Source organism: Taurulus bubalis, assembly GCF_910589615.1.
Source record: "Taurulus bubalis genome assembly, chromosome: 16".
NCBI classification, from domain to species: Eukaryota; Metazoa; Chordata; class Actinopteri; order Perciformes; family Cottidae; genus Taurulus; species Taurulus bubalis.
In genome coordinates, this window is record NC_136604.1 from 4,860,469 (window position 1) to 4,883,412 (window position 22,944).

The window sequence follows — 22,944 nt, forward strand, 5'->3', positions numbered from 1 at the left end:
AATATCACAACAAGGTCTTTGGATGAGTTTGAGTAACCGGGTTATAATTTCTGGAAAAAGACATAGCTGTTGAGTTTTTTAAATGCGTTTGTTTTGAGTGCCATCTAGTCCCATTATACTGAAGAGACGACATCGGCTGTTAACACCAACACTCTGCAACTCACACTAACATCTAGATTGATAAATGGCATATTAATTGTTGTGTCAACTCAACTGTCCCTTTTGTTGTTCATCTAGAAATAGTTAACTTAATCAAAGCTCATTTAGAAATCCTCATTGCTCACCTGTCCCATCAGTACACATGTTGCCCTTCTGTTTGACCTGCTGTTGCTGCCTGTGTATTTAGGGGAGTGTTCAAAGCTGCTGCTAACGTCTTCCACTTTCTTCCTCGTCTAGTTTTTCTCTGACGTGAAGGAGGCAGAGGACAAGATCAAAAAGATGCAGGACGCAATGAAGAGGAAGTACACCTGCGACCGCTCCATCACAGTCACCCGGCTGGAAGATCTACTGCAAGACGCAGCTGTGGGTTTTTTCACCATTATGCTTATGTACCGAACACATCAAGTCACTGTTACGTTATCACACTTCAGCTCTGTAGCGAGAAGAGACTGCTTAACCAGAGTAATTGTGCATGGATCACCATAACACATCAATTAATTATTTCTTCACAGGATGAAAAAGAGCAACTGACTGAATTCAAGACTCACCTGGAAGGCCTGAAGCGAAGGGCCAAGACCGTCATCCAGCTAAAACCACGTAACCCGGCTACGGCGATAAAGGGCAAACAGCCCGTCCAGGCCGTCTGCGACTTCAAGCAGATGGAGGTAGGCGTCTTAAGTTATTCTAACTAATTCAGTTCAATATTTTTGGATATCCCCAGAATTGATCAAATGTTTTAATATTGTTCAATATTCTTATAGTTGCTAAATTCTTAATGGATCTGCCGTTCAAAAGCTGCGTCCAACTTTCAGTTAATTTTTATGAAGTGAAGTCACTCTCTTGGTAAACACCAGAACATTTACAGGAATATCAAGTCAGCGAGACATGAGCATCTTCACTGACCTTCTTCCAGATCACAGTCCACAGAGGAGACGAGTGCGCTCTGTTGAACAATTCGCAGCCTTTCAAGTGGAGGGTGCTGAACGATCAAGGCAGCGAGGCGACTGTACCGTCCATCTGCTTCCTGGTTCCACCCACCAATAAGGACGCTGTGAACAGTGTTGCCGGGTGAGATGAGAGCCGCTGTCTTAAATGACTTCAAATCTGAATTCACGGGCACACAGTGTGTGGCGTTAAGTGCTAATCTCCATTAACCTTCCTCAGACTGGACGGAAACCTCCAGAGGCTGCAGACGATGTGGCAGACGATGTTTGTGGACATGAAGAGCATGCAGTCCTGGCAGTACCTGATGAGAGACATCACCATCATCAAGACCTGGAACGTCACCATGGTAATAACACTGGGCATACTGTATGAGAGAAGAGCTAATGCACCAATGGGGCCTTTAGGTTGTTATAGAATCCATATAACAAGGACAGGAGGGGAATGTATTTAAACTTTAAATATTCAGCATCAAAATCTACATTGTCATTAAACCTGGGGAATTGCAGAAGAGTATTTTAACGTTAATGATATTATTTGTGCCAGTATACCTGGTCGTTTTTAGTTACTGCATTAATATCTGCTGCAATTAACCAGTATGTGGAAACATAAGTTTACGCTCAGTTACTGTGAAAATCCGTCTCTGATCTTAATTATTTCTCTCCTGTGTTTATGAGTTAAGAACAGGTGAAAAAAAGTTTGGTGAATTGTTGTTGTTGGTGAGATCATTTTGGCCACAAGAGGCCAAAAGTACAACACGAACAAATGTTTTAAATAGTACTGAAAGCATGTGTGTTTTCTTCCAGGTGAGGTTTAAAGTACACAACTTGTTGAGAGTGCATGGAGAAATTAAACTCTCTGGAAGAAAACACGAATGCCCAAACTTTTTTTTTCCACATAAAAACAACGGACGACCACTTAATCCTACACAATGTTCCTTCAAGTCTTAAACACAGCAGAGAATACAGTTTATACAAGACTTAGAAAATGGATTACCAGTAAACTTAAACTTAAATTCAGATGATGGGGTCAGGGTTATTGTTTCACCTCATTTGAAGGTGAAAACAATGAAGTGAAGTATTATTTACACCTTGTTTCATGTTTACCATGCAAACATAAATCTGTTCTTGGTTTACATTCTATTTGTTATTATACTGTCAATCATTCATTTCAATAAACAAACAGCATTTAATATCCATCTTTCATCTGCACCTTGCAGTTTAAGACCCTGAGGGTGGAGGAGTACCGTCTCGCACTGAGGAACCTGGAGCTGCACTACCAGGACTTCCTGAGAGACAGTCAGGACTCCCAGATGTTCGGGGCGGAGGATCGCATGCAGGTCGAGTCCAACTACAACCGAGCCAACCAGCACTACAACACAATGGTCAGCTCTGCAGAGCAAGGTGTGTGCTGTTTAGTATTTCATGAACCACTGCGGGTTCTTTTTTTACCCAGACGTGCTCCGACATTAATTATGAGACACATTTTTGTTTTGTTTTTTGTGGGACATCGAATCATTTCTCAGACATTTGTGTTGACGTTCAGTCATGGTCATTTGAGTGTGAGTTGACTGTTGGATTCACATTTCAGGCTATGTGCCACCCAGAGCAGGTAAGGTGCTTCAGTTACAGTGCTAGATGTGAAGTAGGAGCTTTTGATTGGCTGAACAGGAACGTGTGTGTGTGTGTGTGTGTGTGTGTGTGTGTGTGTGTGTGTGTGTGTGTGTATCGAGTGCTGTTGTGTTGTCATGTTTCATTCCATCCATAACTCAATCCGCTTCATGTTCCTCACTGATTCTGATATCCCTCCTAACTTCACTCAGTGTTGCATTCTTGTCTCTGCATGGGTTTAACAGCAGCTGATTTTCAATCTTTAGCACTGAATGATTAAATTAATTAACTGATAAATTAACCACTGTGACGAATAATCAACATGGAACAAATCAAGCATGAATAAGTAAATATGCTGTGCACAATGTGACATTAATACTTCCTCAAATCAAATCATTGTACTAAAGCCTCTGTAGTTTACGTTTTTTTTGTAACGTATTACAGACAATCGCACTTATCGAGAGTTTGTGTTAATCAATCGTAATCAATGCTTGTTTTCCAATCCAACCAGGAGAGCAAGACGAGTCTGTGTGTAAGACGTACCTGACAAAGATCCAAGACCTTCGTCTGAGGCTGGAGGGTTGTGAGACTCGGACAATGACTCGTCTCCGCCAGCCGGTGGACAGAGAGCCGCTCAAAGCCTGCGCCCTGAAGACGGCAGAGCAAATGGTACCAATGACACTAGTACAAAACAAAATACACAAAATCAGAAAGGAAAGAGAATTACCAAAACTGAACAGTATTTCTAGAGTGCTTCATAAACCTTTTGTTTAAATACTCATCAGGTATTCTGTTGCATATCCCATTTGATTTTACTGCCGATTGAATGGTAACATATTCATACTATTGGCTATAATATTAGTTCTCCAGACCACCTCCCTTTTTTCTTTGACAGAAAGTCCAGTCTGAGTTGGAGGGCTTAAAGAAAGACTTGAACTCCATCAGTGAGAAGACAGAGGAGGTGCTGGTGTCTCCTCAGCAGACCAGCTCCGGCCCGATGCTGCGCTCCGAACTGGACGTCACGCTGAGGAAGATGGACCACGTCTACGGCCTCTCCTCCGTCTACCTGGACAAGTGAGGCTTTTGTGACTGAGCGCCTCGCGAAGAATTTCTAGCTGGTATTTGTGCTTCTTTTTTTTTTAAGTGGAAACCTCTTTGATTTCAGGCTGAAGACCATTGATGTTGTGATCAGAAACACTAAAGACGCAGAAGACACACTGAAGAATTATGAGACTCGTCTGTGCGATGTGAGCAAAGTGCCGGCCGGAGAGAAGGAGCTGGAGGAGCAGCGCAGCCAGCTGAAGGTGTTTCCTCTTTTTCTGAACATATTTTGTTTTATACCATGATTGAACTCAAACTGGACTGCATTGCTTCCACGTTAAAGGTGATTAATCAGTTTTTTTTCCATCTGACAGGCGATGCTTGCTGAAGCAGAGGCCGACCAGGTGGTATTCGACCGCCTGCAGGACGAGCTGAAGAAGGCAACGCTAGTCAACGACAAGATGACGAGGATCCACGGCGAGCGCGACGCCGAGCTGGAGCATTACCGCCAGCTGGTCAACGGCCTGCTGGACCGCTGGCAGGCCGTGTTTGCTCAGGTGGACCTGAGGAAGCGGGAGCTCGACCTCCTCGGGCGCCATATGAACTCCTACAATGGAAGCTACGAGTGGCTCATCCATTGGCTGGGAGAAGCGCGGCAGAGGCAGGAGAAAATTCACGCTGTGCCCATCAGTGGCAGCAAGGCTCTCAAGGAGCAACTGGCAGAGGAGAAGGTATTGGAAAAGAAGGAATGAGTTGTGTGAGGTAAAGGGAAGTACGGTCATTACGCCCTCTGGTGGTCAGATGTAGTTGACCACCAGAGTAGTGCACTTTACTGGCTCTTAGTGATCATATTAAGAGTAGTAGATGTGGATTTCCCTTGACCAACAATTGTGAAATATGCAATGAAAATGTAAAAAAGAGATTCGGAATAGGGAAACATTGTTTGTTTTTTATGTTTTAATTCATACTTGCAGAAACTCCTGGAAGAGATTGAGAAGAACAAAGACAAGATTGAAAATTGCCAGAAAAATGCAAAGGCTTACATTGATTCAGTCAAGGTATGTACAGCTACTTCAAGCTTGACAACAAGCGATCTTTTTTATGGCTTGGTTTAAGATTATTTTCTTCTTTTTTTAGGATTACGAGCTCCAGATTTTGACTTACAAAGCCCTCCAGGATCCCACTGCATCTCCTTTAAAGAAACCCAAAATGGAGTGTGCATCTGATGATATCATTCAAGAGGTATGTTTATCACACATCACCTTTCTGCCATAAAAATGTTTATTAAACCCGCCAAATGTATTTTAGACATCTAAAAACAAAAAACAATATCAGTTTTAAGTGTAAACTATTTAGAAAATGTTCACCGTGTTACCTTGCCGTCAGACTGAAGCTGTTCTATCCATCTCTTCAAAGCCACGAGACTCCTGTGACAAACACAGCAGAATATTTGCGGGTCTAGCGCTGCCTCTATCCGATAGTTTGGTATTTTTAATAGTTTGGTTCGGATTCACCAGAAAGTCACACAATAACACAAACTAACTAACCAATCGAGGCAGAGGTAGACCAAGAACTCACATGTTTTACTCGGTGAAATGATTGTTTTTGGGCGGCTGCGGCTCAGTGGGTAGAACGACTTGTCCTTAAATCACGAGGCCTACTGTCTGACTGAGTAAGACACTGCACCCAGACAATTATAATACAATTTAAAGATTTAATGAAGTCTAGTGGCTTTGAAGAGAGCAGAGATAAAGTCTTCGGTAAAGTGGTCAAAATATTCTAGATATATTGTGTAGACTTTTTTGTCCAAAAACGTTTTGTTGTTGCTTCCACAGCCGTACATGAAGAAACTCAAACAACCCCGTTTAACTCTTACACACATAATCCTGGGAACTGAAGTTATAGTAGAAAGAATGCAAGAAATGAATAAGTAAATACACTGCATTTCTTTCAGTACGTTACTCTGAGAACCCGCTACAGTGAGCTGATGACTCTCACCAGCCAGTACATTAAGTTCATGACGGAGACGCGCCGCCGCCTGGAGGAGGACGAGGTAAATACACTCAGACTCTGGAGACGTGCACTAACGCAAACAATGCCACCCGTTTCCTGTTAACCGATTTGATGTATGGGAAATCATTTGTCATTAATACCGAAAGTGTTGGCACTCAAAACGTGTGACTACGCCGTGTAGACAGTGTTCAGTGGTGAAGCAAAAGGTTTCATCCTGGTGTCAGCGCATCACATCCCCACTACAGTATCTGTCTCTCATTCCCCTACTCTGTGTATTGAGTCATGTCACATAGTCGGTACATATGACTCTAGATTTGGCTGCAGCCATCTGCCCTGACCTCACTTACGTTTTGCAACTGCTTGATTTAGGATTTGCTTCTTTATTTCCTCTTGAAATCACCTACACTTGTGATTTGAAGACTTCAATTTGGCTGCCTGCCTTCTCAGATATCTCATTTTTTAATCTACTTTACCTTTTACCTCCCCCTCCTTTTCTAACTTTCTATTGTGTTTGATCCTTTTGACCTGCTCGCCAGTCTTTTGTCATGATGAATATTAATCACACCCTTAAGAGATGAATTAACCCCAAAGCACCAGGTATTTAAAAGAAAACTAAAAACCTCACAGTTCATGTCTTTCGTCTCTGTGTCAGACCCGTGTCTGTGGTCAAGGGAAGGTTCAGGATTTGTTGGAGACCTTTCGTTATTGAGTTAATTCTCAATTTAAAAACAATTGGCATCCGGTTTCTGTGTAAATGTCAACTTTTAATGAAATTCACTACTACTTTTTTAATATAATAACTGTCACAAAAGCACTTTCCCTTTTTAAAGGACTTATTGGTATTTGTATCAATACTGTTTAGGGCTGCAACGAGTTATTTTAGATTTAATAATAGTGAAAAAGTTTCCATCACAACTTTGCAGCTTTGAGTCGAAAGTAAGATCTTGAAATGCCTTTTGATTGACTAAAAGTATAAAAAAAAACTAAGATATTTGATTTGCAATAATATATAACAAAGAAAGTCAACAAATCCTCAAATGATTTGCCTCTGATTAGTAGTAGTAGTTCTGTCTTTGTTTCAGCTGTGAAACTGTTTTTTCCCTCCATTTTTACTGGCAAATAAATATAGGAGTCTGATGCAAATATAGCATAAATAACTGTTCTAAACCAGAGCTCAATCAGAGATCAATATGACCGGTTTCTTAAGTGTTGGACCTTCCTTTTTAGAGTGTCAATCACCTGTTTCTGTTGCCCATGTTACTAAAGAGTAGAAGTCGTCTCTTGATGTTTGTCGTCAGTTCACTGTGCCTTGATCTTGGATTTATGTCTTGTCACTTCCAGTTTAATCCAAGTTTACATCAAATCATGCTGTGTTTGCTGCATCATTCTGCTCTTCTTCATAGTGAGCGTATCTTTTGTTTTCTACTTTTTGCATGCTGCTAATTATCTATCGTTCCTTTCCTATTTCATCTCAATGAGTCTACACATTTTACGGAAGCTGCTATTTATGAATGTAAAGATGGAGTCAAACCCTAAATATCGAATGGTGACTGAATAACACAAAGATCAATTAAAATACCTCAACAGCATGAGAGCAAAGTGTAGTGACGTGCTGTGATGTTGTGAAGTAAAGCGTCATTCTGTGAGCCACACGTTTAATTAACTTGACAAGCATTTCCCTATACTGTATTTTCTCTCGTTAAATGAACGTTCTCTGTTGTGGACAATTAACTGTAACATATTCTCATGTATTTACATTTTCATGTACCTACATGTTCTATTTTGTCGTCCAACACCGCTAACATTTTCTCAATTACCTTTGATCCCTCTTTGCTTCTACTAATACAGAAAGCTTCAGAGAAACTGAAAGAAGAGGAGAGGAAAAAGATGGCAGAGATACAAGCTGAGTTAGATAAACAGAAACAGTTGGCAGAGGCTCATGCTAAATCAGTAGCCAAAGCCGAACAAGAGGCCCAGCAGCTGAAGCTGAAGATGAAGGAAGAAGCCAGCAAGAGGCAAGACGTCGCGGTGGATGCTGAGAAACAGAAGCAAAACATACAGCATGAGCTGCATCATCTGAAGAGTCTGTCTGAGCAAGAGATCAAGTCCAAGAGTCAGCAGCTGGAGGAGGCGCTAGTCAGTCATACCAAAATCGAGGAGGAGATCCACATAATTAGACTCCAGTTACAGACAACGATAAAACAGAAAGGCACCGCTGAGGCCGAGTTGCAGCAGCTCAGAGACAGGGCTGCTGAAGCTGAGAAGCTCCGAAAAGCTGCTCAAGAAGACGCAGAGAGGCTTCGCAAGCAAGTGACTGAAGAGACTCAGAAGAAGAAGAATGCAGAAGATGAGCTGAAACGGAAATCCGAGGCAGAAAAAGAGGCTGCCAAGCAAAAGCAGAAAGCAATGGATGACCTGCAGAAATTCAAAATGCAAGCAGAGGAGGCAGAGAGGCGCATGAAACAGGCTGAGGAGGAGAAGCTGAGGCAGATCAAGGTCGTAGAGGAGGTGGCACAAAAGAGTGCTGCCACACAGCTGCAAACCCATTCCATGACCTTCAGCGATAAGACCACAAAGCTGGAGTTATCGCTTAAGAAAGAGCAGGGCACTGTTCTTCAGTTGCAGGAGGAAGCCGAAAAACTCAGGAAGCAACAAGAGGCAGCGAACAAAGCCAGGGAGCAAGCAGAGAAAGAGCTTGAAACATGGAGACAAAAAGCCAATGAGGCTCTCCGCTTAAGGCTGCAAGCTGAAGAGGAAGCTCAAAAGAAGAGTCAGGCTCAAGAGGATGCGGAGAGGCAGAAAGTAGAGGCTGAGCGGGATGCCAAGAAAAGGGCTAAAGCTGAAGATGCTGCTCTTAAACAGAAGGAGAATGCAGAGAAAGAGCTGGAGAATCAGAGGAAATTTGCAGAACAAGTAGCCCAGCAAAAGCTGTCTGCAGAACAGGAATGCATACGACTAAAGGCCGACTTTGACCACGCTGAACAACAGAGAGGCCTGTTGGATAATGAGCTCCAGCGTCTGAAAAACGAGGTAAATGCTGCTGAAAACCAGAGGAAGCAACTGGAAACCGAGTTGGCCAAAGTCAGAAGTGAAATGGATGCTCTTCTGCAGATGAAGATTCAAGCTGAGAAGCAGACGATGTCAAACACAGAAAAGGGCAAGCAGCTTCTTGAGACTGAAGTGTTGAAAATGAAACAACTCGCAGATGAAGCAACTCGACTGAGATCAGTTGCCGAAGAGGCAAAGAAGCAGAGGCAGACCGCGGAGGATGAGGCGGCTCGGCAGAGAGCTGAGGCAGAGAAAATACTGAAAGAAAAACTAGCTGCCATCAACGAGGCAACTCGTCTGAAGACCGAAGCCGAGATCGCACTGAAAGCCAAAGAAGCCGAAAACGAAAGACTGAAAAGAAAAGCTGAGGACGAAGCTTATCAGAGAAAGCTGCTGGAGGATCAAGCTGCTCAGCATAAACAAGACATACAAGAGAAAATCACACACCTGAAGAGCTCGTCTGATTCTGAGTTGGAGAGACAAAAAACCATCGTGGAAGAAACTCTGAGACAGAAGAAGGTGGTTGAAGAGGAAATTTACATCATTAAAATCAATTTTGAGAAAGCTTCAAAAGGCAAGTCGGATTTAGAGGTGGAATTAAAGAAGTTGAAGGGTATTGCAGATGAAACTCAGAAGAGCAAACTCAAAGCTGAGGCAGAGGCTGAGAAACTAAAACAGCTTGTTGCTGAGGAAGAGAAGAAAAGGAAGGAATCGGAGGAGAAGGTGAAGAGGATCACTGCAGCAGAAGAAGAGGCAGCTCGACAATGCAAAGCCGCTCAGGAGGAAGTTGAACGTCTCAAAAAGAAAGCTGCTGAAACAAATAAACAGAAAGACAAGGCTGAGAAAGAGGCAGAGAAGCAGGTCATTCTGGCCAAAGAGGCAGCGCAGAAATGCAGTTCGGCAGAGCAGAAAGCCCAAGATGTTCTCAGCAAGAATAAAGAGGACGGCCTCGCTCAGGCAAAGCTGAAAGAGGAGTTTGAAAATGCTAAAAAGCTTGCACAAGCGGCTGAGAAGGCCAAAGGGAAAGCGGAGAAAGAGGCTGCCCTGCTCCGACAAAAAGCCACAGAGGCTGAGAAGCAGAAGAAATCTGCAGAGGATGAAGCCGCCAAACAAGCCAAAGCTCAAAAAGACGCGGAGAGACTGCGGAAAGAAGCAGAGGAGGAGGCCTCCAAGCGAGCGGCAGCTGAGGCGGCAGCACTAAAGCAGAAGAAGCAGGCGGATGAAGAGATGGCCAAGCACAAAAAACAAGCAGAACAAGCTCTCAAGCAGAAGTCCCAGGTTGAGAAGGAACTTACAACGGTCAAACTGCGGCTGGACGAGACTGATAAGCAGAAATCTGTGTTGGATGAGGAGCTTCAGCGAGTTAAAGGTGAAGTAAATGACGCCGTCAAGCAAAAGGCACAGGTGGAGGATGAACTGTCCAAAGTCAAGATCCAGATGGACGAGCTCCTGAAACTTAAACTTAAGATTGAGGGAGAAAACCGGCGCCTCATGCAGAAAGACAAAGATAATACACAGACACTACTGGCGGAGGAAGCAGGGAAAATGAAGAGCCTGGCGGAGGACGCTGCCAGGCTGACTGTGGAAGCTGAGGAAGCAGCCAGACAGAGACAGACCGCTGAGTCCGACTTGGCTGAACAGAGGGCACTTGCAGAGAAAATGCTGAAGGAGAAGATGCAGGCCATCCAAGAGGCTACCAAACTTAAAGCCGAGGCAGAGGAGCTCCAGAAACAGAAGAACCAGGCACAGGAAAAAGCTAAGAAACTACAAGAGGACAAACAGCAGATCCAGCAGCGCCTTGATAAGGAGACAGAGGACTTCCAAAAATCATTAGAGGCTGAGCGGAAGAGGCAGCTTGAAGTTTCAGCTGAAGCAGAGAAACTGAAATTGAGGGTGAAAGAGCTCAGTGATGCTCAGTCAAAAGCTGAAAAGGAGGCTAAGAAATTCAAAAAGCAAGCCGATGAAGCAAAAGTGCGTCTCCAGGAGACAGAAAAACAAACTACAGAAACTGTTGTGCAGAAGCTGGAGACACAGAGGCTGCAGAGCACCAGAGAGGCAGGGGACTTAAAGGAGGCCATCGCTGACCTTGAAAATGAGAAGGAAAAACTGAAAAAGGAGGCGGAGGAACTTCAGAAAAAATCTAAAGAGGTATTTGACACGAATTATTAACACTGTCAGTTCAATTTACACAACCTTTCCAATTAACATAGTCCTGTTAAACACGCTAACTAACTACAGTATTTGTGGAATCACATGTAGCATTTCATGCAAATTGCAGAGACTTAAAGTAACAATCAGCAATTTATATGAATGCCATTCCAAACACAATACTGCAGAGTTCAAATGGTCACTAATACTGACTGGAATACTTAAAAAAAAAAAAAAAAGATTTTTAAAAAGACTGATATGGCTATGCTAAAGCTGAAGAGGAGACGTTAGCCCAGCATAAAGACTTGAAACTGCTAGCCTGGGCGTCAAGTTCACTTTGGTCTTTGCACGTATGTTAATTAGTGAGCTTTAGCTTTAGAGCTGCTGGTACAGAGCGAAATGTTTCATATTCAGTCTGTTTACTAAGCTTCATACAGTGTACAGAGAATAGTCTTCTCATCCAACTCTCAGCAAGAAAGCATATTTCCAATATTGTTTAACTATTAGTCTTAATAATAAGTTGCATGCAATGGCATTTGACTAATTGTGTTCTACTTTTTCCCAAATAGATGGCAAATGCCCAACAAGAACAAATTGAGCAACAGAAGGTCGTTCTTCAGCAGTCTTTCCTCACAGAGAAGCAACTGTTGTTGAAAAGAGAAAAGGCTGTTGAAGATGAGAAAAAGAAGCTTGAGAAACAGTTTGAGGATGAGGTCAACAAGGCTAAAGCTCTCAAAGATGAACAAGAACGGCAGCAGAAGCTAATGGAAGAGGAGAAGAAGAAACTGAAGGCCATTTTGGAGGATGCTGTAAAGAAGCAAAAGGCGGCTGAAGACGAGATGAAAAACAAGCAGAAAGAAATGGAAGTGCTCGAAAAGAAAAGGCTTGAACAAGAAAAGCTCCTGGGAGACGAAAACAAAAAGCTCCGGGAGAAACTTCAGAGTCTGGAGGTCGCCTCCAAACAGGGCGCCTCCAAAATGAAGGACATTAAAGTCCAGACGGATGAGGTTCCTGAGGAGCAGTTAGTTACCATGACAACGGTGAGAAAAACACAGACCGTTTTCAATGGGTCTGTTGACGTGGACGGAGCGAAGAAAGATGCAGAATCACCGTTTGCGTTTGATGGAATGAGAGAGAAAGTTCCTGCTGAAAGGCTTCATGAAATTGGTGTCCTGACCAAAAAGGAATTCGACAAATTGAAAAAGGGCAAGGTCTCGGTGCAAGACCTCGGGAAGACCGATAAAGTGAAGTCATGTCTGAAGGGTCAGAGCTGCGTCGGAGGGGTCTTGACTCCATCCAAAACGAAAATGAGCATCTATCAGGCTATGACTGAGAACAAGATCACTCCCGCCACTGCCACAATGCTCCTGGAAGCTCAAGCAGCTTCGGGTTACATCGTAGATCCAGTGAAAAATAAACTCCTCACTGTAGATGAGGCTGTTAAAAATGAGCTAATCGGCCCTGAGCTTCATGACCGGATGCTATCTGCAGAGCGAGCGTCCACTGGCTTCAAAGATCCCTATACCGGAGCTAAAATCTCTCTCTTTGAGGCCATGAAGAAGGGACTTATTGAAAAGGAGCAGGCCACCAAATTCCTAGATGTACAGCTTGCAACTGGCGGCATCGTTGACCCTATCAATAGCCATAGAGTGCCACTTCAGACTGCCTACAAGCAAGGTCAGTTTGATGCAGACATGAACAAGAAACTCACTGATCCCAGTGAGGATTGCAAGTTATTCATTGACCCCAGCACTCAGGAGCAACTCACTTACAAACAGTTGCTGGAGAAATGCTCCAAGGATACAGAGACAGGACTGCTGATATTACCAGTAACCGAGAAAGCTGCTCAGAGTGAGAGGACATACACAGATCTGGAGACCAAAGACGTGTTCAGTACGTCAAACGTTGTTGTGCCTTTTGGAAGGTTCAGAGGCAAAACCGTCACCATTTGGGAAGTCATCAATTCAGAATATTTTACAGAAGAGCAAAGAAGAGAATTGATTCGCCAGTACAGGACAGGCAAGATCACGGTAGAGAAAATCTTCAAAATTGTCATCACTGTTGTGGAAGACAAGGAGAAGGATAAAGGAAACGTGTTTAATGGTTTGAGGGCTCCAGTCTCTGCCAGTGAACTGTTGGAGTCTAAGATTATAAACAAAGACTTGTTCAACAAACTGAGTAATGGCCAGATAACGGTGAAAGAGATCTCTGAGATGGAGCCTGTGAAGACGGCGCTCCTAGGAACACCGAGCATCGCTGGACTACTGAATGAGCCAACCAAGGAGAAAATGCCTTTCTATCAAGCTATGAAGAAGGACTTACTGTCACCAGAAACTGTGTCAAACCTTCTTGAAGCTCAAGCAGCGACTGGGTTTGTAATTGATCCTGTCAAAAATGAGAAGGTCTCTGTTGACGAAGCTGTTAAGTCGGGTCTTGTGGGCCCAGAACTCCATGAACGACTCCTGTCAGCAGAGAGAGCCGTCAGCGGCTACAAAGATCCATATACAGGAAAGAAGGTGTCTCTGTTTGAAGCTATGAACAAAGGCCTCATAAAGAAAGACCATGGCATCCGTCTGCTGGAGGCACAACTCTCAACAGGTGGAATTATTGACCCGGTTAACAGCTATCGCATCCCACATGAGGTAGCCTGTAAGCGTGGATATTTTGATGAGGAAATCGGCAAAACCTTGAACAAAAACACTGACGACACAAAGGTGTTTTATGATCCTAACTCACAAGAGCATTCGACCTATGCTCAGCTCATTGAGAAATGTGTCCCAGACAAAGAAACTGGACTCCTATTGCTTCCTCTTTCAAAGAAGGCTGCAAAAAAGCCCAAAGAAGACAAACAGGTTACAGAGGCGAAGACAAAAGAGGCTTTGAACCATTCAACCATGGAGCTGGACTATGGCCCTTTCAAAGGCAGAAAAATCACTATTTGGGAGATCATACACTCTGAATACATCACTGAGGTGCAAAGAATAGAGCTGATTCGCCGGTATAGAATGGGGCAGGTGACAATTGAGAAGTTGATCAATATTGTGATAACAATGGTTGACGAAAAAGAAGAAGACAAAACAAAGGAAGAGGCCTGTTTTGAAGGCCTTAGAGCACCAGTCACTGCCAGCTCCTTGCTTGATTCCAACATCATTGATAAGGCTACATTTGACCAAATCCAACAGGGTAAAAAGACACCTAAAGAGGTGAGTGAAACTGAGAAAGTACGGAAGTACTTGCAGGGCACAGACCGCATTGATGGTATCACTATGGGAGATGCAAATGAGAAGTTAAGCATATATCAAGCCATGAAGAAGAACGTTTTGCAGCAAAACACTGGGCTTACGCTACTTGAGGCCCAAGCTGGAACTGGTTTCATAACTGATCCGGTCAGAAATCTGAAATACTCTGTGGATGATGCTGTGAAGGATGGAGTTGTTGGCCCAGAGCTTCATGAGAAACTTCTCTCAGCTGAAAAAGCAGTGACTGGATACAAAGATCCGTATACAGGCAATACAATTTCTCTATTCCAAGCCATGAAGAAGGAACTTGTTCTAAGGGAGCATGCTATTCCTCTCCTGGAGGCTCAGTTTACTACCGGAGGGATCATTGATCCAGCCAGCAGCCATCGTGTTCCCAATGATGTGGCCATTCAGCGTGGCTTTTGCAGTAAACAAATGTCCGAGTCCTTCAATGAACCCTCAGGCGATGTTAAAGGCTTCACCAATCCCAACACCAATGAAAGTGTTACTTACAAGCAGTTGGTGGAGAAATGTGTAAGAGATGCCAATTCTGGTCTGTGCTACCTGCCTCTGTCAAAGATTGAAGCTCCTACTCCTGTTGAGAAATCGTATCAGTACACAGAAGAGCAAGCCCAAGCCGATCTAGCTGACACTCAAATTGAGATCCCTCATAAGAGTTTTGCAGGAAAGACTACGACCATTTGGGAAGTCATGAACTCAAATATGCTTCCTGTGGAGGAGAGACTGCGCATCATGGAGCAGTATCGCTTGGGACAAATCTCAAAGGACAGAATGCTAATCATCATCATTGAACTCATTGAACAAAGAGAGACTCTAAAGTTGGAGCAGAGCATGTCATGTGATGTAATCAGAAGAAGAATTACTATTGAAGAGTTATATAGTGCTCGAATTATTGACTTGCAGACATACAACCTTTTGAAACAAGAAAAGATGACTATTCGGGAGGTAATGGAAATGCCATCAGTCAAACAGTACCTCTTTGGTTCAGGCTGCATTGCTGGAATCATGTCAGAAAATCCTCCAAAGATCAGCATTTACCAGGCAATGAAGAGCGGAAAGATTAAACCTGAAGTTGCTTTGAATCTCCTCGAGGCACAAGCAGCGACAGGATTCATGATCGATCCAGTAAAAGATGAACTTCTAACAGTAGATGAAGCTGTACGCAAGGGGCTTGTGGGCCCTGAACTTCATGACAAACTTCTCTCTGCTGAAAGGGCAGTTACAGGTTACAAGGACCCGTACAGCGGGAAAGTGATTTCTCTCTTCCAGGCAATGAAAAAAGACCTTGTTCCTGAGGATTATGCCTTGAGGCTTCTGGAGGCCCAGAATGCCACTGGTGGATTAATTGATCCTGAATACTACTTCCGCCTCCCCACAGATGCTGCCATGCAGCGTGGATACATCAACAAGGAGACGCTCGACAGAATATCTGAACCTACTGAGGATGTGCAAGGCTACACTGATCCAACGACCGAGGAAAAACAATCCTACGCCCAGCTACTGAAAAGATGCAGAGTTGATAAAGCAAGTGGTTTGCGGCTGCTTTCACTAGCAGACAGAAGACTTCTCTTCAAGGGTATCAGAAAGCAAATCACTGTGGACGAGCTGCTTCGTTCACAGATCATCAACCAAAAGACATACAATGAACTCACAGACGGTACCATTACAGTGGAGGAGGTCAGCAGAGAGTTGAAGAAATACCTGGAGGGTACCAGCTGTATTGCTGGTGTGTTTGTAGAATCTAGCAAAGAACGCCTGTCTATTTACCAAGCAATGAAGAAGAACATGATCAGACCAGGGACTGCCTTTGAGCTCCTCGAGGCTCAAGCCGCCACAGGATATGTAATTGATCCTATTAAGAACCTGAAACTAAATGTCCCTGATGCTGTTAAGATGGGTGTTGTTGGCCCAGAGTTTAAAGATAAACTCCACTCGGCTGAACGAGCAGTCACAGGCTACAAGGATCCTTATTCTGGCAAGATCATCTCACTATTCCAGGCTATGAAAAAGGGCCTAATTCTGAAAGATCACGGCATTCGCCTGCTAGAGGCTCAAATCGCTACTGGTGGAATCATTGATCCAGAGCAGAGCCATCGCTTGCCCGTTGAAACCGCCTATGAACGTGGCCTCTTTGATGAGGAAATGAATGAAATCCTCACTGACCCATCCGATGACACAAAGGGCTTCTTTGACCCCAACACTGAGGAAAATCTCACCTACTTGCAACTGATGGAGCGCTGTATGATAGACCCAGAAACAGGCCTCGCCCTCCTGCTGCTGAAAGAGAAGAAGCGCGAGAGGAAGACATCGTCCAAGTCCTCTGTTCGCAAACGTAGGGTCGTCATCGTCGATCCAGAGACGGGCAAAGAGATGTCCGTGTACGAGGCGTACCAGAAAGGGCTCATTGACCACCAGACCTATCTTGAGCTGGCAGAGCAGGAGTGTGAGTGGGAGGAGATTACCATCACCTCATCTGATGGAGTTGTGAAGTCTATGATCATTGACAGAAGGTCTGGTCGGCAGTATGACATTGATGATGCAATCTCAAGAGGCCTGATCGACAAGTCGGCTCTGGATCAGTACCGTGCAGGAACTCTGTCCATCACAGAGTTTGCAGACATGCTATCTGGAAACACGAGCGGTGTACGATCACGGTCGTCCTCCTTTGGCTCCTCTTCCTCTTACCCCATGACTCCAATACCTTCCATCAACGCACCAGCAACCATATGGAACGACCCGACTGAGGAAACTGGCCCTGTGGCTGGAATCTTAGACACAGAAACACTGGAGAAGGTGTCCATCACAGAGGCCATACACAGAAACCTTGTGGACAATATAACAGGTCAAAGGTTGCTGGAAGCTCAGGCCTGCACAGGAGGTATTATCGACCCAAATACGGGGGAGAAATTTGCTGTTGCGGATGCAATGAACAAGGGGCTTGTGGATAAAATCATGGTCGACCGCATCAGTCTCGCCCAGAAGGCGTGCAATGGATTTGAGGATCCCAGAACCAAAACCAAAATGTCAGCAGCCCAAGCTCTAAAGAAAGGCTGGCTATACTATGAGGCTGGCCAGCGATTCCTTGAGGTCCAGTATCTCACCGGTGGATTAATTGAACCAGATGCTACCAGCAGAGTCCCAATAGACGAGGCCTTAAAGAAAGGCACCTTAGATGCACGCACTGCTCAGAAGTTACGAGATGTTAGTGCTTACTCAAAATACCTCACGTGCCCTAAAACCAAGCTGAAGATCTCTTACAAGGATGCTATGGAAAGGAGCATGATAGAGGAGGGCTCTGGTCTGCGACTACTTGAAGCATCATCCCAATCAAGCAAAGGCCTGTACAGCCCCTACAGCGTCAGCGGGTCAGGCTCCGCTTCTGGGTCACGGTCCGGCTCGAGGTCGGGCTCCAGAAGAGGCAGCTTTGATGCCACGGGATCAGGTTTCACAACAACCTTCTCTTCCACTTCCTCTTCCTATAGTTCACCAAGCTATGGCCGCCGATACTAATGAGTTTGACAGTAAAGCAATGATTTTCTAAGGGAAGGACACACTAGAATGCCACAGTGCTCACCAGATGCCTAATTCTCAGTGGAACATGGACTACTTTTATTCTGCTCTGCATGTGATTATTACCGGACTTTAATACAAGTTTAATAATTATGTTTATTTTATGTGTCACATTTACTTTTAGTTATGTCTTTGCTATTGTATCAGACTTGCCGTTCTGTAAGCAGCATACGCAGGAGCTGTTTATTATTTCTAATATCTATCACAAAAGTTTCAAGTGTATATGTTCTCTTTTTTTGTTTGGATTTTTTTAAGTTTAAGGACTTACTGTTCCAGAAACTGGATTATATTTACAATATTGTGCGTGTTACACTAGAACTGCTCATTACCTGATTGAACCAAACAAACATTTCTGTACATGTGTAAATTTCTGAATATTTGGGGAGAAAAAAAGTTAGCAAAAGAAAGATAAATGCCACTCTGCAGAGCAGAATAAGGAGTCTCTCGCAAAGATGAATACACACTACGAGTGTCTGCTTTAAGAATGCCAAGCTTCAAGATCTTTTCTCTCCTGGGCTCCACTGCCGCATATACTCTCCATTATCTACTCCATTCCCAGTTGTCTGTCGTATAACCTGGAGTTACAGCAACATGCTAACCTCGTGATGAACCTCAAAGAGCAAGCTCCCATAAATGCAATGATTATGTAGCCTATTAACACCATCTGACCAAGACATTATACAAGGCCCCGCCTTTCTGGACACTTTAAAAAGGTACGTTTACAGAAGACTGATATTCAACTATGCCTCAATTTAGTGCAATTTCTCGTAACGTTTTTAGTAATTTAGGTTCTAAAGTCTAATGATGTTGTTCAATGTTGAATTATTCTGTTTCAGATATTGTCCCCACAGTTCATCTCCAGCTCTTTGCTCCGATGTCCTCCAGTCACCCATGGCATTAACTCAGACTCTGTCCATGATTTTAATCTAACAGTTACAAAAACACAATTGCTCATATGGCATTTCATTCTAATATTGAACTTATTTAAAAGGCCTATACCATGCTTTGTAAATGCCTGCAAAATACTCTGAACCCCTTCAATGGGATGTTGAGTATTAACACGGTGCAGTGGTTACTCTGCTAACTGGCTGATGCATGACTGAAAGAGCAACGCTACTCGTGCTGGTATAATTGCTGTGCTATCAGGAAAGCCTTTTTTACAGTCCAACTACAGTATGTCAGTCTAACTTTAGAATAACTGTTCATGTCAGTGTGAGAAATGTAATATTCACACAGGGCTACAATGTAATGTTTAAGTGTTTAATAGCTACAATTTTACAATTAAATCCCCCCACCGTACACAGATAGTAATGTAATATATGTACTGTACATTGACGATTGAGAAAGATCTTTAAGCTTTGCCACCAGACCCAGAATTTGTATTTTCCACTTATTTTAATTCTCCTTTGTAAAGCATCTATATTATTTTATTTTCTTACTCTTTATTTCTGCTTTGCATGATTTACTAACATTTAAAAAGGTGCAAACACAAAATAGTGGAATCCATTAAAGCATTTGTTTTACTATTATGTTTCAAAAGGTTTGAAGGATGTATTTTAATGAGGGTTGTCAAACCTTTTCGAAAAGGGTGTATTTATAATAAAATGGTGACATGGAATTTTATTGTAACACCGTACGCTATGTAAATAAACATGAAAATGAAGGTTTTCTCTGGTTTAGTCATTGTTACATTTTGACAGATCATGTTGGCTTTTTCTGATATATATATATATATATATATATATATATATATATATATAATATTTGTTTAATGTGTAGATGGCAGCACACTAAAAGCCAACATGAAGCGCTCCACTTTAGTGATGTTAAAGGTAATAGGATTGTTTTACACATCAGTTCCTGCTCACTGGAGGCAAAAGCAAAACCATGATTCATTAAGGCAGAGAAGCACACCATTGTTTGATTATCAATGCAAAATCTAATGTATATATTGTTATGGAATTATTATAGTGACACTTCATATTTAAACCTGTTTCTATTTCTGGCATAGTATAACATTAAACGACTTATAAAGCACTACTAGTAAGCACATCGAAAAGAGTAATATATATTATGTTGAAAAGTAAAACAAAAAAGTCATAGAATAGTATGTCTATAAGCATTCCTAGTATAGTATGTAATAAATATAAATAAATCTAAAATAAATCATAGTATGTCGAACGTTTTGTCAAAAAGTCATGGTAGTTAATGTGTCAAGAAAATAAATTGATAGTATATTTAGTAAGTTGAAAAAAGTCAGTATGTAAAAACAGTTTGAAAACCAAGTAATAGTACAGAAGAAAAAAAATCAAACTTATAGTATGTCTAAAATAGTCAAGAAAAACGCACGAGATCATCATTCCTTATCCTCGATCCTCGCTTGAACCGGAAGTTGTTCTGAGCCGTCACAAAGGAGCCATAAGCGAGGATGCGCGAGAGCAGCCTTCCAGGAAGTGATTAGCGGCCGACACGCCCCCTGATTGTTCCTCGGTTATTTGATTGGCCGCTTCAGCTGATCAGACTGACCTGACCTGACTCAACATCACTGGAGTTTCTACCAAAGAAGACGGATCACAGATTAAACTCAAGTTTTATACTGGATTTGCTTTCTGATTCATCTGGTTTAAATATGTTCATTGTAGGTCTGAACAACATAAGGACCACAAACAACTTTCTTCATGTATAAAAAAAATAAATGTCTTTTCGTGATCGGTACATCCCTCAATAACTTTTATTATTAATACAATTATTAATTCAGTAAGAGCTGAAGAGAGGAAACACTTTTTTACACGTATCATTTCATGATATGATTTAACCTGAAACATTGAACCTAATAAATTAATCCAGTGTTCAAGAGAAACAACAATCACATTCTTGATTATTTAATAATGACGTCAGAATGATAACGGTGTCTCTATCAGAAGTACAGTAATCTAAACTCTCCAGCTGTTAAAGCCGACTGACAGCTGACAGCAGATGTGATCAGTGGTTGCAGTCATCAGAAACACGCGTCACGTGACCATTTAGAGAGAATTTCTTCAGGCAAAGGTCCAGAACATCACAATATTATCCAATATGTTATGTATATATTGAAGTAGCCAACAGGCAATAGTCAATAACTGACTGTCAAATTAAATAAAGAAAGTTCAATTTAAATTAAAGCTGCGAGCAGCTGTGACTGGGCCCTCGCTTCAAGCACGTCGGGGACGCCGGCGGGTCGCCGACTCTCCCGGCCTCGAACATCCGCCTGGCAGGTGAACGTTCTCGGACGGACGAGCCGGCGACCCTTTGGCTTACCCCGACGTGCTTGAAGCGAGGGCCCAGTCACAGCTGCTCGCAGCTTTAATTTAGAGGAAGATTATATATACATATACATATATATATATATATATATATATATATATATACATACATACATATACACACATATATATGTATATATACACACATATATATTATATATATACATATATATCAGGGGTGTCAAAGCTTTTTTCACCGAGGGCCACAAACAGAAAAATATATGAAAGTCTGGGCTACTCAGGTAAGGTATATGGCCAAATGAATCAAATGAGGTCAATTATATATATATATATATATATATATATATATATATATATATATATATATATATATATATAAAAATCACATCAGAGGAAATTTGGCCTTTTCCAAGTTCCAGTAGATGTCGGTAGGGAGAGAAAGTGAAGCTGGTTCTTCAGAGATTCATCACTGCATCTCCATCAGTTCTAGTTCAGACTCTCTTCACTTCTTCTGCATCATCAAGAGTCGAGAACAGCTTGAATTCGTTCTCAATGGCAGAAAGATCTGGGAAGCGCAGACTTTAGTTCTGTCATTTGATGTGATGACAGACACATATTTCCTCTTTTTCGCAGAAAGGTTGACCTCTGGAAAATGGAATATATGTATATATATTTTGTACATAAATATATATATAAAAGATAAAAATATGTATTACAAGTGATCAAAAGCTTGAGGTTTCATGGAACGGCGTGGAAGTGGTGTGACGACTATTGCATATGGTTCGTGATCATGCAGCAAGCTGTTGTAACTCCACTGTACTTTGTCAAAACTGCTCCAAAGTTAACATGCTTTATGAGAGGCATGGCTGGAAGACTTCTGCATGCCAATATGAACTCATAGTCAGAGCGCCACCTACTGGGAAACTATGGCAATTTGAACTAGAAATGAAGGACGAAAATGAAAATGGCCGACTTCTGGTACGGTTTAGAGCATGGTCCCAAGAGAGTTATTTTTAAGTTAATATGTGGTACATACGCCTATCAAATATTGTATATCTATGTTGAACGTACTGCGAGGGCTGCTTTGTTGAATTTAGTTGAATTTACCCCTAAGAAGTTAATGGCTCCTTTTCTTTTGAACACAATGAGATACAAACAAGCTTTTGATATATTTTTATGAAATTGAACCTTTAATTATCCACAGAGAATTTTGTAAAAATCGAAGCCAGCGTTTAGGAAGATTTGAGGAAAAAATTGTTTTTATCAAAATTCAAAATGGTGGAAATTCTAAGTAGGCGGACTTCAGTGCGACCACGTACTTTTTTGTAGGGCAGACACAACCGGACCTGTGTGCCAAATTTCAGGTCAATTGGTGATAGGGGGCAAAAACTGTGGGCTTTCACAACTCACAGGTTGTCAAAAAAAACACGTTTTTTTAGGGGGCGCTATCTGACTTCCTGTACGGTTTAGAGCATGGTCCCAAGAGAGTTATTTCTAAGTTTACATGTGTTACATATTCCTAGCAAGTTTCATACATGTAGGTCAACCGTAGCGCTGGGGCTGATTAATTGAATATTTGCAGGGGGCGCTATTGAGCCGAAGTTCCAGTTTTGAGTCATTCAAGTCATATCAGGCAACTACATCTTTGCCTTTAAATGTGTGTGCCAAGTTTAGTTACGTTTCGAGCATGCTTAGTCCCTCAAAAGTGACTTTGTTGTTGACCGCGAAGGATGGGGCGCCACGGCAACAGCGTTACACAAAAAATCAAAAGCTTTAGGGGCTGACATCATGAAAGTCTTATGTTTGTCTAGAAGTAATTGGAAGTTGATCTGATTGACCGACTAAGAGAAGCAAGCCAAAGTATAGAAATATTTACTTCATGTTGCCATT

The 22,944-nt window shown here is 42.4% G+C and overlaps 1 protein-coding gene across 1 annotated transcript in view; it reads left to right on the forward strand.

Annotated features, from left to right (window-relative positions):
• Positions 1-19,458, forward strand: part of pleca (plectin a) — a gene marked incomplete at its 5' end in the record, with an annotated part of 99,810 nt that extends 80,352 nt beyond the window's left edge. Inside the window, 15 exons of the mRNA XM_079231571.1 lie at positions 397-522; positions 672-824; positions 1,073-1,227; positions 1,324-1,450; positions 2,321-2,504; positions 2,692-2,712; positions 3,223-3,380; positions 3,607-3,785; positions 3,877-4,015; positions 4,127-4,483; positions 4,727-4,810; positions 4,890-4,994; positions 5,707-5,805; positions 7,614-10,961; positions 11,531-19,458. Coding sequence (XP_079087697.1) covers positions 397-522; positions 672-824; positions 1,073-1,227; positions 1,324-1,450; positions 2,321-2,504; positions 2,692-2,712; positions 3,223-3,380; positions 3,607-3,785; positions 3,877-4,015; positions 4,127-4,483; positions 4,727-4,810; positions 4,890-4,994; positions 5,707-5,805; positions 7,614-10,961; positions 11,531-17,731 — 11,436 coding nt within the window. The 3' untranslated portion in view covers positions 17,732-19,458. The remainder of the gene's footprint in view (positions 1-396; positions 523-671; positions 825-1,072; positions 1,228-1,323; positions 1,451-2,320; positions 2,505-2,691; positions 2,713-3,222; positions 3,381-3,606; positions 3,786-3,876; positions 4,016-4,126; positions 4,484-4,726; positions 4,811-4,889; positions 4,995-5,706; positions 5,806-7,613; positions 10,962-11,530) is intronic.
• Between the last annotated feature and the right edge of the window lie 3,486 nt (positions 19,459-22,944).